General features: G+C 22.4%; 7 protein-coding genes across 9 annotated transcripts in view; 5 read left to right on the top strand and 2 right to left on the bottom strand.

Annotated features, from left to right (window-relative positions):
* The window catches only part of LOC102670761 (astakine-like), a 2,136-nt gene extending 746 nt beyond the window's left edge, over nt 1–1,390 (top strand). Inside the window, exons 2-3 of the mRNA XM_006617083.2 lie at nt 852–1,000; nt 1,116–1,390. Coding sequence (XP_006617146.1) covers nt 874–1,000; nt 1,116–1,315 — 327 coding nt within the window. The 5' untranslated portion in view covers nt 852–873 and the 3' untranslated portion in view covers nt 1,316–1,390. The remainder of the gene's footprint in view (nt 1–851; nt 1,001–1,115) is intronic.
* A 512-nt stretch (nt 1,391–1,902) lies between these two features.
* On the top strand, nt 1,903–2,305 carry LOC102670899 (anaphase-promoting complex subunit 13). The gene has a single exon (XM_031511142.1). It carries the CDS (start codon nt 2,055–2,057, stop codon nt 2,289–2,291), a length of 237 nt encoding a protein of 78 aa, XP_031367002.1. The 5' UTR covers nt 1,903–2,054; the 3' UTR covers nt 2,292–2,305.
* On the top strand, nt 1,937–3,349 carry LOC102671032 (AN1-type zinc finger protein 1-like). The gene is made up of 3 exons (XM_006617085.2): nt 1,937–2,301; nt 2,420–2,853; nt 2,955–3,349. Exons 2-3 carry the CDS (start codon nt 2,428–2,430, stop codon nt 3,333–3,335), a joined length of 807 nt encoding a protein of 268 aa, XP_006617148.1. The 5' UTR covers nt 1,937–2,301; nt 2,420–2,427; the 3' UTR covers nt 3,336–3,349.
* A 1,149-nt stretch (nt 3,350–4,498) lies between these two features.
* On the bottom strand, nt 4,499–6,186 carry LOC102671173 (tetraspanin-33-like). Its single transcript, XM_006617086.2, has 5 exons — nt 5,859–6,186; nt 5,469–5,672; nt 5,219–5,392; nt 4,998–5,129; nt 4,499–4,940 (listed from the first exon to the last, which is right to left on the bottom strand). Exons 1-5 carry the CDS (start codon nt 5,946–5,948, stop codon nt 4,704–4,706), a joined length of 837 nt encoding a protein of 278 aa, XP_006617149.1. The 5' UTR covers nt 5,949–6,186; the 3' UTR covers nt 4,499–4,703.
* Nucleotides 6,155–10,410, top strand: LOC102671317 (bromodomain-containing protein 8). The gene is made up of 3 exons (XM_006617087.2): nt 6,155–6,394; nt 6,805–9,755; nt 9,823–10,410. The coding sequence occupies exons 1-3, from the start codon at nt 6,376–6,378 to the stop codon at nt 9,997–9,999; spliced, it is 3,147 nt and encodes a 1,048-aa protein (XP_006617150.1). The 5' UTR covers nt 6,155–6,375; the 3' UTR covers nt 10,000–10,410.
* Nucleotides 10,411–10,945: 535 nt separating this feature from the next.
* On the top strand, nt 10,946–14,567 carry LOC102671581 (heparanase-like). Of its 3 annotated transcripts, none has more exons than XM_031511139.1 (8): nt 10,946–11,172; nt 11,349–11,456; nt 11,802–11,887; nt 12,191–12,507; nt 13,084–13,330; nt 13,409–13,768; nt 13,861–14,299; nt 14,369–14,567. In XM_031511139.1, the coding sequence occupies exons 3-8, from the start codon at nt 11,821–11,823 to the stop codon at nt 14,529–14,531; spliced, it is 1,593 nt and encodes a 530-aa protein (XP_031366999.1). In that variant the 5' UTR covers nt 10,946–11,172; nt 11,349–11,456; nt 11,802–11,820; the 3' UTR covers nt 14,532–14,567. The 3 variants fall into 3 exon arrangements, with proteins under 3 accessions (XP_031366999.1, XP_031367000.1, XP_006617152.1); XM_031511140.1 differs by having other exon boundaries at nt 11,349–11,508; nt 13,505–13,768; XM_006617089.2 differs by having other exon boundaries at nt 11,349–11,508.
* Nucleotides 14,568–15,278: 711 nt separating this feature from the next.
* On the bottom strand, nt 15,279–16,901 carry LOC102681424 (V-type proton ATPase subunit S1-like). The gene is made up of 3 exons (XM_006617076.2): nt 16,537–16,901; nt 16,085–16,435; nt 15,279–16,004 (listed from the first exon to the last, which is right to left on the bottom strand). The coding sequence occupies exons 1-3, from the start codon at nt 16,807–16,809 to the stop codon at nt 15,456–15,458; spliced, it is 1,173 nt and encodes a 390-aa protein (XP_006617139.1). The 5' UTR covers nt 16,810–16,901; the 3' UTR covers nt 15,279–15,455.
* Between the last annotated feature and the right edge of the window lie 20 nt (nt 16,902–16,921).

The raw sequence follows: 16,921 nt of genomic DNA, 5'->3' as shown, positions 1-16,921 counted from the left end.
TGTGTGTGTGTGTGTGTGTGTGTGTGTTATATGTACGTATGTATGTATTTATTGTGAATGAAATTTTTATTATAATATCATATGATAATTCTTATCATATCATCATGAATGAAATTCATATCATAAATTAACAGTATTAAGTATTAAATTATTATAGAGTTTAGAAATTTTAAATTTTTTGTTAAATAATTTTTTTAATAATTATTATTATTAATATTATAAATAATATTTGTAATAAATAGTTAATTTCTCTAATATAATAAAGTTTATCAAATTATAAAATTAATTTTTAATTATCTTGAATTCAGTTTAAAAATTATTTCATTATCATTGTTTTCAATGACATTTGAAATTAAACAATTATTAAACAATTATATTAAATATATTACTATTTTTTCAAAAAAATTTGTATTATTGTTATATTAATTGAAGAAAATTGAAAGTCGTAATAATTAAATATGATATAATATAATAATATAATGAAATTATATTATTATTAATAAATAAGTAATAATTAAACATTAAATAATGTAATATTTTAAATATACAATCATGTGTGACTAATTACCAATAAAAAATCATAAAAAATCATCTAAAACTAATTTTATTAACATTATTTATATATTAACAGTTAAAAATAGTTATTAACTTAAAACTATTCTGTTGTAGTTTTGAATTAAATAATTGAAAAAAACAAAAAAAAAAAAATTAAATTGAATTAATTAAAAAAATTTTTAAAAATCAGAAAAAAGACCAGAATAATTATTTCTTTAAATAATAAATTTTTATTAAATCTTATAACTTTAAAATCATGAGAACTAAAAAGAAAAACAGATATATTTTCATTGCAGGAGTCAGCAAACAAAAATAACAATGATGACATCGATTTTTGTGATTTCTTTTCTTCTATTTGTACTGGCATATCCTTGCCACGCACAAAATGATTATATTAAATGTCAGACTAGTTCAGAATGTCAACCAAATCATTGTTGTACTTTAGGTATTTCACTTAATAGAAAAAATAAATTCATTTTACATAAAAAATTATTAATTTATTTTTTAAAACTAATAATTTTTATAATTTATTTATATAATTTATATTTTTATAATTTTAGGATCAGCAAGATATAGTATACCACAATGTAAGCCTATGCAAGGAAAAGGAGAAGTTTGTAGACCAACTAATGAGCCTTTTAATGTTACCCTTGGTTATCCGGATGGTAGTTTATTGAAAATTGAAGATGTACATTTCATTTTTTGTCCTTGCACTAATGGACTTTCATGCGAAAAAGGCATTTGTAAAGAAAAAAATTAAAAAATATGATACAATTCAATTAATCAATAATAAAGATTAGACAACAAAATAATTAATGCAAAACAAAGAAAAAAAAATTTTTTATTATAAAAAATGTATAAATAAAATTGATAATAATAAATATATTTGATACAATGAATAAAAAAACAATTAACTAATAAAAATAATTAGTAAAACTCGATATATAAATTAAAACAAATTTAATAATTAAATTGTATTCCAAATGACTAAATTATTTCTAATTTTATTATTTCTATTTTTTTCTAAAACATAATAAAATAATATTAACAATTTTCTTATGAGAATTAAAAAAAAATCAATTTCAAAAAATTTAAATTAAAATAAAAAAATATAATTATATAATGATATTATGATTATTAAATGTGTAATCTTGTTTAATCATAATTAACAATTCAAATTATTTTAATGTTTAAATATTTTTAATGTTAAGTAAAATTTAAATAATGTTAAAATAAAAATAATAAAAAAATATTATTTTATTTAATTTTTATATTATTTGAACGATAATTTATTTTTTTTGTCCTTGAAATATTTTTAATCGATAATAGTAATTTAATTTGATACAATCTTATTTATAGAGTCGAACATCTTTATTTCATTATGTCAGTGACTATAATTTTTCAGTTAAAATAGGTAACTGTAACCGAATAGAAATTTTGATATTTTATTTGCCAATGCAGATAAAAGAAAATATTTAAAAAATTGTGTATTTTACGATATGGACAGTCAAGTATGTGGAGACGGTAGATTATTAGATTTAATTGATGAGATTTGGCATAAAGAACGTTTGCCTATAGATGATATTTCAGTACCAATAGCAGAATTACCTGATCCTGAAAGTGATAATGGTGATTCTCATATGACATTGAAAGAATTAGAACAAAAGTGGAATAATCTAGCTTTAGGAACTCTCAGTGAAAACCATTTACATTCTCCAACACCTTCTCATAGTTAAATAAGTAATGGTTTGTAATATATAATAATTGAACATAACTAATATATTAATAATTTATTATATATTTTAATTAAACAAATTATATTTTTGTTCATAATATATATATATGTATATTTATTCTATTATAGATTTAAAAATGGAATTTCCAAATATTGGAGCAAGATGTTCAATCAAAGATTGCAAACAATTAAATTTTTTACCATTTCAATGCAATCATTGTCATGATTTATTTTGCAAAGAACATTTTCATATATCTTCTCATAAATGTTTAAGTTTTAAAGATAAGATAACATATACTAAAATAAAGGCATCAAATTATACATGTTCAGAAGAATTTTGCAAGGAAATGTCACCTATCGAAATGCAATGTATTAAATGTAAAAAACATTTCTGTCTACAACACAGATATCATGGTTGTTTAGAATATACAAATGAAGAAAAAACAACAAAGTTAAAAAAGTGGCAAATACCAAAAAAACAATTTGCAGAAGCAAAAGCTATAGTGGATGAAGAAATTTCAAATACTTTGAAGAAATCTAAAAATACTGCAATGGCTAATAAAGTATAATATTTAAATATTTAAATATAATAGTTAAAAAAAGATGTTATTAATATTAATTACTTATTAATGTATAATTATTATTTATGATATTATTTAATTAGGTAAGGCTTATGCGTTTAAAGGGTTCTGCTGTTGGTATGAAAAATATACCAATGAATGAAAGATGTTATTTTCTTGTATATCTCCCAACTACAATATCTAATAAACATATAGGACCATCAAAAAGTATTTATGTGAATACAAATTGGACAATTGGGAAGGCAATAGATTCAATAGCTGATATATTAAAAATATCTAATAATAATAATTTAGCAAAAACATGTAAACTACAATTATTTCATTATACAACTGGTGCATTAATATGTAATGAAATGAATATGCTATTAACGAAATTGTTTGAAAATTCTGAACTTGTTGATGGACAAAGTATAATTTTAGAATATTCAAATAGTACTTTTGTAGATTATACTTTATATAAATAAATATTTACAAAAAATAATAATAATCATTTATTTTTTAATTTATTCATCCTTAAAATCTATTTTATTAATACAATAATAATAATTTATTGGTAAAAATAAAAAGACAGTTTTAGAATAATATTTTGTTTATTACAAATTAGATAGTTTTATATATCAGTTTTACATTTATTTTTGATAAAAAGACACGCAGATGAATTATATATATACTTAATAAACAAATCATTTACACCAGATTATTGTCAAGTTTTTTCAAATAAAATGATGATGATACTTTGACTTTGGCACTGGACGTATTTTTTTGTCTTATTTAAATTACACTAATGTAATAAAAAAATAATAATATTAATTAAAAAATAATTAATTAATATTATATAAATAATACTAATTAATTAGTTTTATATTGTATTTAATATAAATAATAATAAAAATTATATAATAAAAAAGATATGTTTTTAACCATGTGCGTGTTTCAATTATATTCGTTATTTTATTCCATTTTGTTGAATTAATCAATAAAATTATTTATTATGAGACAGAAAAGTCTTAAATACGCACACGGTAAAATATTTTCGGAAATAACTATGTAAATATATAAAAAATCTTAAGTTTCTTAGAATTGTTTCTATTTCTTAAACTATAAAATGTAAGTCTTTTGTATATTTAAAGGCTTGATGCTTTTAATACTTACAATACTACTATTACTTATAATTATATATAATGTGCGAATAATATATTAATTTTAGTGCAAAAATTACCAACATATGAAATTTACTATTGTTATTTATTTTTTATAAATTATATACATAATAAAAAAATTAATATTTATTACAAAATGTGGTTATTTTAATATATAATTAATTTAATCAATCTTTTATAGTGAATAAAAAAATATTTTTTCTCATATGAGTAATTTTTGCAACAAATTTGATATGTAACTAAATATATATATTGAATAATATCATTATTTAAATATTTTATTTTAGATTGAATTTATATAGTTTAAAAGCAACCAGCCTGTGATTGTTCAGTTTGAGAAAATTTCAAGAAAAAATATATGGCTACATTACTTAATACAATTTCTTGACAACATATAACATAAATTAGTAATGAAGAAAATAAAATTATAAAAATAGAGCATTATGTAAAAAATAAAAAATCATTGTTAAAATATAAATGAAAATTGTTCTTGAAATAAAAAAAAAGTTTGATGAAAACAAAAATAGAAATTATGTATACAAGAACTGCAATACTAATAAGTAAAGCCATTCGAATTTTTCCACATTTTTTAGTATCATGACCTCTTGATCGAATATTGGCCACCTGCCTATTGGGAGGAATTTGATAGCGGTAGGTGGCCTGAAGTCAAGCTCAGGAATGCCAACGAGATTTTTGCAATTCAATTTGGCCTTCTAATGTTTTAGCAAGATAAATGACAAATAATTGACTAAGAGCTATACCTAAAGCAATACCAGCTATTGTGTACAAATTGCGTTCTGCCCAACTTCTTACAATTTCAATGCACCCACTAGTCCACACTTTTTTACCTGCTTCAGAAACTGGTAGCATTTGTACTTTATAGCCACACATTATATTCACAAGTCCACTCTAGAAATTTGAATAATATTTTAAATATACTATTAAGAAAGTATTAAAAATACTTACTGATATATCTGTAGCATTAATGCAACATGAAAATGGTGCACCACAACGTTCTACACTAGGACTGGAACAATTGAAATATTCATTCTTTCCCCAATCCAAATATCCTTCTTGACTTAAACCACAGCACCTGAACTGTTTAAAAAAAAACAAATTTTTTAAAATAATATTAATTATAATATGTATATATATATTATTAAATATCCTACTATAATATTTCTTACTTTTTGCTGACCAAAATCAATAAAATTTTGTAAATCAGGATCTTCTCTATATGTTTGTATGATTTTATCTGTGAATGACTCTTCCAATAATGATTGTAATGTATGTGGAAATATAAAACCAACAATTGCTATACCCATTTCAAGCAGAAAGAATACCAATAGACACAATGAATACTACAGTAAATAGATTATTAGATATTATATTAGTTATTAGTAAACTTTAAAATATAATACATCTATTAATACTAACAAATTTAAGAAGACAAGTATTTTCACGTAATGCTCCTACACATCCTGCAAAACTAACAACAAAGACTACTGCTCCTGCAATAACCATTACAAGTGAAATATTGAGAATTACATCATATACATTTTCCACTCTAACAGAACCAGTTGCTTGCCATTTATCCACAAATGCATATAAACCTACTCCAATTAGAAGTCCTCCAAATAACTGCATAATAAAATAAATATTATATTTTAATTTAAATAATTATTTAATTTAATAAAATATTCAAAATTTTATTTTCTTTATTTATAAATAATAATGCTAATAACATTAATGACAATAGTATAATAGCATTTATTAATTATAATAAAAATAATAATTCATAATATGAAATAATAATAATATACTCACCCAAAAAACAAAATTGAGCATAAATATCATATATTTCACACAAGAACTAACATAAGTGAAATTATTCGTTCGTCTCCGATTATTCATCATTATAAAGTAAAAACAGTTTTAAGAAATATTAATTAGTATATACAAGATATTCGTACTTTTAATTATATATACAAATTACATCGATTAATTATTTCATAATTCCATATATTCAACGCATATTTACTATTTCTTTCTTTAATCGGTGAAATATATTTGATCGTTTATGAATCAAAGCAAAAATATAATGCACCATACTTTGACAGCTTACTTTGCATCCGCCATTACACCTCTGTTTCTCATATTCCTCGAATTCAAGTTTAAAATCAGCTGTCCATTCCACGTTTCAACGAAATAAACGGAATACATGTGTGTATAAACCAAATAGAAAATTCTAAACGAAGTAATTATTAGCGCTTGATTTGTTTTAAATTTTTAATACTTATACGTGTTTATATTAAAAGAAAAGATATAATTTTTATTTGAAACAATGACATCGGTACAAGACAGTAAGTTTATTATTTATTTATTACAATTCATGATTTTCAGGTTAATAGAATTATTAAATATTAACATATAACTTAAATTAAATAATTTAAATAATAACATATTAATAATATATTAAATTAAATATAAAATTTCATTATAATGTTAAGTTTTGTAACATTTTGTTATTTATTGTTATATATTTATATAGAAAATAAACCTTTTGACATATATCAATAATAATGTAATATAAACAATATATTAATACTTTAAAATATTAATATTATAAATACTTATCTTAGCATAGTATTAAAAGATATAATATTAATTAATTATATAAAAGTAATAAAAATTATAAATTATAAAAATTAATAAAATTATATAAAATTCAATGTAATTTATATTTATTATACATTATAATATTTATTTGCAGGATTGAAATTAAAAAGATCATATGATAATTGGACTACACGTGAACAATTATATTTGGCTTCAAGCGTATTGAAATCAGGAGATCAAAACTGGATGAGTGTATCAAGATCATTAAAAGCAGTTGTTGAAAAAGAAACATCAAGACCATCTGATTGGTTTTCTCAAAAATCTTGTGCAATTCAATATGCATATTTATTAGAAAATGCAGATACACCTAAAAGAAAAAAAAGAGAAAGTGGAGAAACAACAGGTGAATCAATAGTAAGAAGATTAACACAAGAAAGGATAACAGAATTAGGACAAATGTTAGCTTTTCAAAGAGAAGAATATCAACAACTTAAAACTGAAATAAATATGTTAAGATCTGGATCAATAACAGATGATAAATTAAATAAGATGTGGCTTGCAATTGAACAAGAAGAACGAGAACAAGAACAAAAAGCAAGAGCACATTCTGCATGGTTAGCAAAACGTCAACAAAAGCAAGAATTAAATTCACCAGTATCTAATATAAGTCAACGTAAATCTAGTGAAAATACAGTAGAAATTCAAGAAACAATAGAAAATATAGAGGAAGATGAAAAGAAAGCTAGAGGAGGAAGATCACCATTGTTAACAAGTCTATTAAAATCACCAAGTCCAACAACACAAATTCAAACATCAACTACTACAGGACAAATAAGTTCTCCTACAATTACAAGTTTACTTGGTTCTAGCCCTAAAGTACCAAGTTCTCAATTAACACAAAATGTATCTCCCCAATTGCATCAATTAGTTACATCTGCGATTTCAAATGTACCATCAGAAAGACCATCAGTTGGTGCACCAACTTTATCTATGTTATTAGAAATGCCAGCTAATACACAAAGAGGTCCTTTACCTAATTTACAATCAACACCAACTATTGTATCTCAACAAAATGTAACTGAAATTCATAATTGTCAATCTCAATCTGTACATCAAGTAACAGTACAAAATGAAACATCTGTACCTCAGTCTTTAATAACAACTTCAAATATTACATCTACAGAAAGTATGGTACAGATTATAGATCATATAGATGATGTAATACGTAAAGATATAATGGCAGATGTAATAGACAAAGATGAAATTAATGAAATTATTGGAGATATAGAAGAATTAATAAAAGAAGAAATTACTGGTAGTCCACAAGCTTTAGATACAGCTACATCAACTATTAATACTCTTACTGTACCTCAAATTCAAGAACCAGTAGTAACAGAACGTCCAGAACCTAGAGATGTAGATGAAACTGTATCACTTTCTAATTCACCAGAAAGTGAAATGGCTATTGAAGAAATTGATTCTAGCACATCAAATATTGCAGAAATTATAGGAACAGTTGCTATAGAACCACAAGAACCCAAAGTTATTGTGGCTAACATATCTGAAACTATAACAAATACATCAGAAGAAATAAAATCTGAAGAAAATACATGTTTTGAAAGAATGGCATTAAAAGAAGAACTTGTTCCTGAATTAAATACTCAAGATAGTGAAAACAGTAAAGATACTCCATTAGAAGAAAAACAAATAGTTGATGAATTTGATACTATGGATTCTACTTCAAATATAGAAACTGAAGAAAATGATTCAAAAATAGCTGCAAAAGAGCTAATGGATGAAATAGTAGAAGATGAAGTTGAAGAAGAAGAAGAAACTGAAGTGGTTGTACCAGAAATTAATAAAGAATGTTCTACTAATAAATTACAAAGAATATCCTCTAATGAATTAGAAAATAAAGATAATATGGAATTGGATCAATTAGAAATGCATCTTGCTAAAATTACTGGTGAACAGCAAGATGTTCCATCAGCAGAAGTTGTTAGTGTTTCATCTGAAATAACAAATGATCTTCCTAGTACAGAGGATACAGAAAAATCACAAGATATTAGTTTAATTTTAGAAGATGATGAAAGTAGTTCAGATGATAAAAAGAAAATAACAGAAGAACAGATTATAGAAAATACAATTGAAAGTACAGAATCTATTGAATCATTTAAAGAAGAACCTATAATTGTAATAAAAGAAAAAACTATTATAGAAGTAAGTGAAGAATCACCAGAAAAATCTCAAGAACAGACAGAAGAAGCTTTAGAAATTTATACAGATGAATTTAAAAAAGAAGATACAAAAGATTCTTCAGAAGATACAACAAGTTCTATTTTACAAGATATAGAAATAAAAGAAGAAGAAATAGAGGAAACAGCAATTGTAGAAGATTCTACTCAGTTGGTGTCTCCTGAAGATATAAGTTTAAAAATAGAATCTGTAGATCCTATTAATACTGATACTTCTATTGTTAAAAAAGAAGAAAATACATATGAAGATTCAAGAATAGAAGAAGAAACAAAAATTCAATTAGAAAATTCATTAATATTAGAAGTGAAAAAAGAAGTTCAAATAAAAGAAGAGAAGGAAGAGAAAAAAAATATAGATATTGAGCAAAATGTAAAAAAAGAATCAGAATCTATAATAAGTGCTGGAGAAGATACTGTTGAATTAGATGAAGAGGAATCATCATTAAGCAAGTTAAGTGGAGGTCGTGCTATGAAAACATATTCAAAAAAACAAAATGCTTCTATTGATAGTGAACCTGAAACTGAAGGTACTGGAGAAGGTGCAGATTATAGAGCATGGAAAAAAGCAGTCATGTTGGTTTATAATCGACTTGCTACCCATAAATATGCATCTGTTTTTTTGAGACCTATTACAGAAGATCAAGCACCAGGATACCATTCAGTTATTTTTAGACCTATGGATTTATCTACTATTAAAAAAAATATAGACAATGGCACAATTAGATCTACAATGCATTTTCAACGTGATGTTATGTTGATGTTTCAAAATGCTATTATGTATAATAAACATGATACATTTATTTATAAAATGGCAGTTTCAATGCAGGAAGAATGTCTACAGCATATGCAGGTAAAAATATAAATGTAATATAATTATCATTTTTAAGAAATCTTATGCATCACTTAATTCTGTGTAGATATTGGTGCAAGTTACAGGAGAAGGAACACTCAGAAGAGAAACAAGAACTGCAGCAAGTAATAGTAATGAAGCTAATGAAAGTAGCATAAAAAGAAAACGAAGTCACATCACTCCAAGTCCACATGATACAGATAGTCCGCGTTCTAAAAAACGTAGAAAATCAGAAAATGATTAGGACATTTTCTTGTTTATAGGTATATATAAATGCGCGCGCGCGTGTGTGCGTGTGTGTGTGTGTGTGTGTGTGTGTAATTTGATATACATTAAAATTCTCAAGAATTTTGTTGACAAATATGAAAGAAAGGATATATCTGTTAACATTGAGGGATAATGTTGGATATACATAGACATTTATATTAAATATTTATGTTATATATAATAAGAAATATAGTGACTTAAAATTCTATCTCATTATTTTGATGATAGTAAAAAATGAAAAAATAGATTTTATATTAATAATTACAAAAATTACAAAAATTAAAATCATATTTATCTTCTTTTAATACATTATTATTATAATTACATACTATATGTATAATGAAAAAAAAAAAATTATTTTATATGGTAATATGGTATTAAAAAAAAATTTATTTTTTTTTTATTTAAAAAAAAATGCAATAAAAGCATTTTATAAATATAATTTTTTTAAAAATATATTAAATAACATTATTAAATAACAAAAAAATTTACTAAATAAATAATTTAAATTATAGCTTATGAAATAATGTAATTTGTTCTACCATAATAAAAAAAAAAGCCTGCCATTTATTCCACTTTTGTAAACATTTAAATTTTAGATACAAAATACAAATAAATCATTAGTATAATAAAACATACGTAAGAAATTTAAACTTTATAGTCGTATAACTTGTTAAAATTTAAAAAAACTTTATAATGGGCTATTATGCCAGCGGTGATACACGAAAAATAATACAAACTTCTGACGATGATGAAGGTTATGAAAATCAATCATCTTGTACTACAGTATCTGTTGGAATATTAAATCAATTAGAAGATAGAAATAAACAATACTTTATATTTGGAATTTCTCAAGGAATTGTAAGTTATTATTATGATCATATATTAAAAATAATACATTTTTATTTATATGATCTTATATTTAAGTCACCCACACCAACACCACCAATATCCGATGACACTGATCGACCATTCTGGGCTGAAGATGAATTAAGTAGTTCAGAATCAAAGCAGCAATTAAATGAAAAACAGAAACGTCGGCGTAGTTTATCTTATCGTAATCGTATTGCAGTACACAGAAGTCGGTCTTTACTTTTTCAATCATCAAGTTCTAGTTTAGATTCATTATCTGAACGAATTTCACCTGGAGGTATTTCTTATAAATTATTATAAATTATATTATATATTTTTTTGTATATAATATATTTTGTATATAATTATATATAATAGTATAATAATAGTATATTTAAAATAAACAATATATAATATATATTGTTATAATATATAAGAGATAAATTCTATATCATTTTAATATAATTATTATAGTTTTTAGACGGGAACAATTTACAAAACAATTCAATATAGAACAAATCGGTTATAATAAAGCAAAGAAGAAATATGCACGAAAAAAAGGAACTTCTTATTTAAATAATGGTAAAACTATTTGTACAAAGAATAAAAATATTAATCGGAAATAAATCCAAAGGTATCTTATTTTTCATGAATAAAAGACTTTGTCAAAAGATTATTTAACTAAAAAAATAATATAAAAATTTTTTCTTAAAATATTGAACATCAATTTAAATTGCAGTATATATTTATTATCATCTTATTATTTTTAAAATTTAAATGAAGTATAAATGAAATCAATCAGTTAAAGTTTTATTAAAAAATATTTGACTAAATATAAGTAGAATGCTTTTATTATTATTATAATTGCTTTGAATAAATTATTACAATATTTAATACAATTTAATAAAATTATTTTCAAACATACAGACAAGAAATTGCACAAATTATGAGCTACTTTATAACCAATGATTGTGGTAAAAATCAGTATGAAAAAATTGGTGAAATTCGAACTCGTAAGTGATTTAAATTATATATTAGTTGAAAATATTTTTTGCATAATTTTTACTTTAATTTACCAATAATTATTGTTAAAATATTAAAATATAAATATATCATATAAATGTGTAATCATATCTTAATATACAATATTATAGTATTAAATATTAAATATATATTAATATTAAATATTTGAATATTTAATAATAATAATATTAAATATTTGAATATTTAAAATTTGAATTTCAAATATATCTAATCTATTTATTACTATAATAAAATATATTTTTATATCTTTTTTAAATTTTTTTAAATTTCAGAATCAACACTACATCCAGCTTTTATTGGACTTATTTTTTTGAGTTTCTGCATGATATTTATAATATTATCACTATGGAATATTGATAATACAATAAATCCAAAAAATAACACTTATGTATTTTACTTAAAATCAAAACATTCACTTTTACATACAGTATCAAACAAATTTTTATCATTTGGTCTTGATACATCTTTACTTCGTGATATGAAAAATCTTCCAATTAAAAATAACAAATTTATAAATTTAGCTCAATATCTTGCACCAGCTTATATTCGAATAGGAGGTACATCTGCTGATTGTTTATATTTTAATCAGGTAGATTCATTATTATATTAAAGATAAATTTATATATGTACAGAATATTCCAAAAATGTGGGATACTAATTAATTGAAAATTCACTGATTAATTAAAATAAGTTTAAGCAACATTTTCCTTTGTAAATTATAGTTTTGTTATTAATAAATTATTAACAAAAATATTAACCAATAATTAAAGTGCATAAACTAATTAACAATACAATAAACATAAATTCAAGCAATATTACTTGAATTTGTTTGTTTTCAGTCGGTGATACGTACCTAACATTACCGTCGCAGTTTAATCTATTGCGTTCCATGGTTAATCAATATTTTTTTATTAATAACTCGTTAAAAAACTATAATGAAAATTTTTTTATAAAGAAAAATATTGCTTAAAATTATCTTAAGAATCTGCAGTTAACAGATATTTTTGGGATATGTACAATAAGATATTACAATGTACAATAAGATAGTACAATGTCATATTCGCAAAGATAGTTTCTAAGATTTCGTGGATAACTGAAACTAAAATGAATAGTAGAGATAATAAAAGATGTTATTATATATATTTATATAAATTATATTATATAGACAATATGGATAATTTCTGAAAAAGTAATTAATCCAGTGGATGGGCAAGATATAACTAATTTTACAATTAATGAAAAAGATTTTGAAAATTTATATAATTTTTCAATAAAATCAAAATTACGAATGATATTCGATTTAAATGTATTAATTAGAAATATTAATGGCTCTTGGGATGATATTAATGCTAAAAATATAATTTCATTTGCCAAAAATAAAAATATGAAAATAGATTGGCAACTAGGAAATGGTAATATTATAACTTTATTTTTTATATATTTCTTACTTATCTTTTAAATAGATTGATTAATAATGATAAAATTTCTAGAACCAAATTCTTTCTATCATGTATTTAATATGAATATTACTGCAATTCAACTTGCATATGATTATCATCAATTAAGACAATTATTAAATGAAATAGGATATAGTGAGAGTCTTCTTGTGGGTCCAGAAGTAAATCATGTAGGAGATATAAATCATATAGGAGAACATTATGCAAAAACATTTTTAGAAAATGATAAAAATAGTATAAACTATGTCACTTGGCATCAGTATTATTTGAATGGAAAAGAAGCTCAATTAATTGATTTTATAAATATTTCAACTTTTAATTATTTGCCAAAACAAATTAAATCTATGCAAGAAGCAATTCAATCATCAGAAAAAATTATTCCTATGTGGTTATGTATGTCATTATATAATTCTACTAGCTTTTTTAAAATTATACTAATAAAATAAAATTTATTAAATAAATTTTAATAAATAAATCATTTATAGCAGAAACAAGTACAGCTTATGGTGGAGGTGCTCCAGAATTGTCAAATAGATTTGTGGCTGGATTTCTATGGCTTGATAAATTGGGATACAGTGCTAGTGCAGGATTAAATACTGTTATTAGACAATCATTATTTGGTGGAAATTATGCTATGATTGGACCTGATCTTATACCAAATCCAGATTGGTGGGTTAGTGTAATTTATAAACAATTTGTTTCAGAAAAAGTATTAAAATTATCATCAACATCTTTTGATTATTTACGACTTTATGCACATTGCACTCCTGAGAAATCATGGATTAATAAAATTGTAGCAATTACAATATATGGAATTAATTTGTATAAATATTCTATTAATATAACTATTCAAGGAATTCCTATATTTCATAAAAATTCTAAAGTATTTTTGTATGCACTCACTTCTAATAATTTACAATCAAGGTATGTATTATAAAAAAATAAATTTAATTTTAATTTAAATTTAATTTTTCTTACTCTATCTATTTTCAGAGATATAAAAATAAATGGAGAAGTATTGAAATTGCAATCTAATGGCAGTTTGCCATTATTTCAACCTATAATATTAGAATCCACAGAATTAATTACTTTACCATCTTATTCCATGATATTCATTGTAATACATGGTGCATATGTTCCAGCATGTCATATATAAATATATAATAATAATAATAAATTTGATGAAATTTTATATATATTGTATGTTTTTTACATAAAAAATTTTATAGATGCTATATAACAATATTACAAACAATAGATAAATATTATAATAAATATAAATGAAATATAAAATTTAAATGTAATCAATTTTGTTTTTTTTTTGTATTAAATTTATTATTTTATGTAAAATCATTCGATAATATACAACAATATAATGTATAATTATAGATGCTACAATTAAATTTTTATTTGTTATTCGAATTAATTCGAAGTTATAAATTATTTAAGTTAATAAAATATTTTTATTGTAAATTTTATTATGATATCAATGGCTAAAGAAAAATTAAAGAAGATAAAACTTAATTATTTTTATTAAATTAAAAGAATATAAATAAGTTTTATAAGATATTGTTTATATATATTACATATATTTTTATAAATACAAATAATTATATTAACATTATTTATATATATCTCATTAAAGTCAACATATAACACATGATAATATAGAGAAATTTTTTTAAAATTTTGACATTTATAAATAATTATTAATCATAATATTATATATGTGGTATATTTACTAAGATATTTATTAGTAGATATTATAGCAGTTTTCTATTAGCAATAGAAATCAATTTTTTTTATAAAATTGTACATTAATATAATAATTATACAAATACTGAAAATAGTAAAATGTTAGGTGGAATGATTAATTTTATAATCATTATAATGAATTATTACATCAGGTTAAAATTATTTATTACAATTAAATTTATTTGAAAAATTAATGGCATTAATTTTAATCAATCTTAATATTATATATATATTAATATGAAACTGAAAATTTAACAATTTATTGAGTTATGAAATATTAAGATATATATGTACATAATATTTTTAATAATTTGATATTTTTATATTATTCTTGAGATGAAATAGTAATTGTTTTTCCTTTAGGATCATCAAATCTATCCATTGTACGAATATCTATAATCATAGTAAGTGCCCAAATCATAATTAAAGCTAATATAGCAGTAACAAATATTCCTGTCCAAATTGGAATTGAAGTAAAACCAACACAATCATATGCATCATTAAAAGTTCTTGTATTATTTTTATTTTCTGGAATAAGTTGCACTTGCAAATCTGTAATGCGTAAGCTAATAGTATCATTTTTAAATATAATATTTTGTGAACAGTGATAAGAAAAATTAAATGGAAAAACAATATCTGTATTTGTTATTAAATTTTGTTGATTTGAAAGTTTTGAATTTATATAATATGTATATTGAACTGTTTTTAATGTAAAATAGCCTGCAGTTTTAATTTCAAACATAAAAACAAGTTCATGTTGATCCATAGTTCCATTAAAGGTCAGAATTAAATTAGATGAAGATTTTTTTGTACCTGGTTCATCTTTATATGATGTGAAATTAAGAAGTTCTATTTCATCTTTATTGTTTTCAAGCTATTGAAAATAAAAATTATTCATAAAAATATATTAAATGAATTATAAAATAGAATGTTCGAAATAATGATTGAAATTACCTTTAATAATAATGGTTGACTAGAATATAATAACACTCTATGTGATGAAACAATAAAATGTTTATCTTTATTATTTGTAAGAATGTCTCTCTTTACTCGTTCAGAACGTCTATAATTACATGCTTTTCCTGTGAGTATAGCTATCAAATTAGGACTGGAATCTCTTATTGTCTTATATGTTTCAGGAATAATATCTAAATTATTAATTGGAACAATCAATAATTGCCCATCAGATATTGAATCCATATAATCATTATAGGTTTGATTATAAAAAGGTAAGTTTTCAACAGTATTCATTGCTTTCTCAACAGCAGGAAAATAACTTTTTGAAGTAATAACTTTTTGAAGATGCTAAAAAGTTTAAAAAATTATATTAATATTATATTAAATTATATTAAATAAAAAAGCAAATGAATTCAAACTAAATAATTATTTAAATATATTATAATAACCTGTTTATGTTTTACTAAATCTTCGATACATAAATTATCTTTTATATACAGAAGAACGGGAGGTGAATTTTCTAATTTCTTATGCAGAAAAAGATCAAATTCTTCGCTAGTAGTCTTTAAAAAGGGATTTACTGCATCTGTCTGTATTAAATCAGAATTAACAGATCCACCCCATAGCAATACAGGGACTGCATTATCAGCATGTGAAAATAAAATTTGAAATGCAACGGTTAATATAAAAACGAAATAACAAATATTAGAAAATCGTCTCATGATGTTTTAGTTAAACAGAATTGGGCAAACTAGACAAGTACTGATCGACTGTGAATGAATAGAAGGTAACACCACCTGATCCTAGGCTAGAATCATATGACAAACGTCACGT

Source organism: Apis dorsata, unplaced genomic scaffold (assembly GCF_000469605.1).
Source record: "Apis dorsata unplaced genomic scaffold, Apis dorsata 1.3 scaffold_292, whole genome shotgun sequence".
Lineage (NCBI taxonomy): Eukaryota > Metazoa > Arthropoda > Insecta > Hymenoptera > Apidae > Apis > Apis dorsata.
Note: the sequence above shows the minus strand (reverse complement) of the source record. Positions and strands in the feature narration are given on the sequence as shown.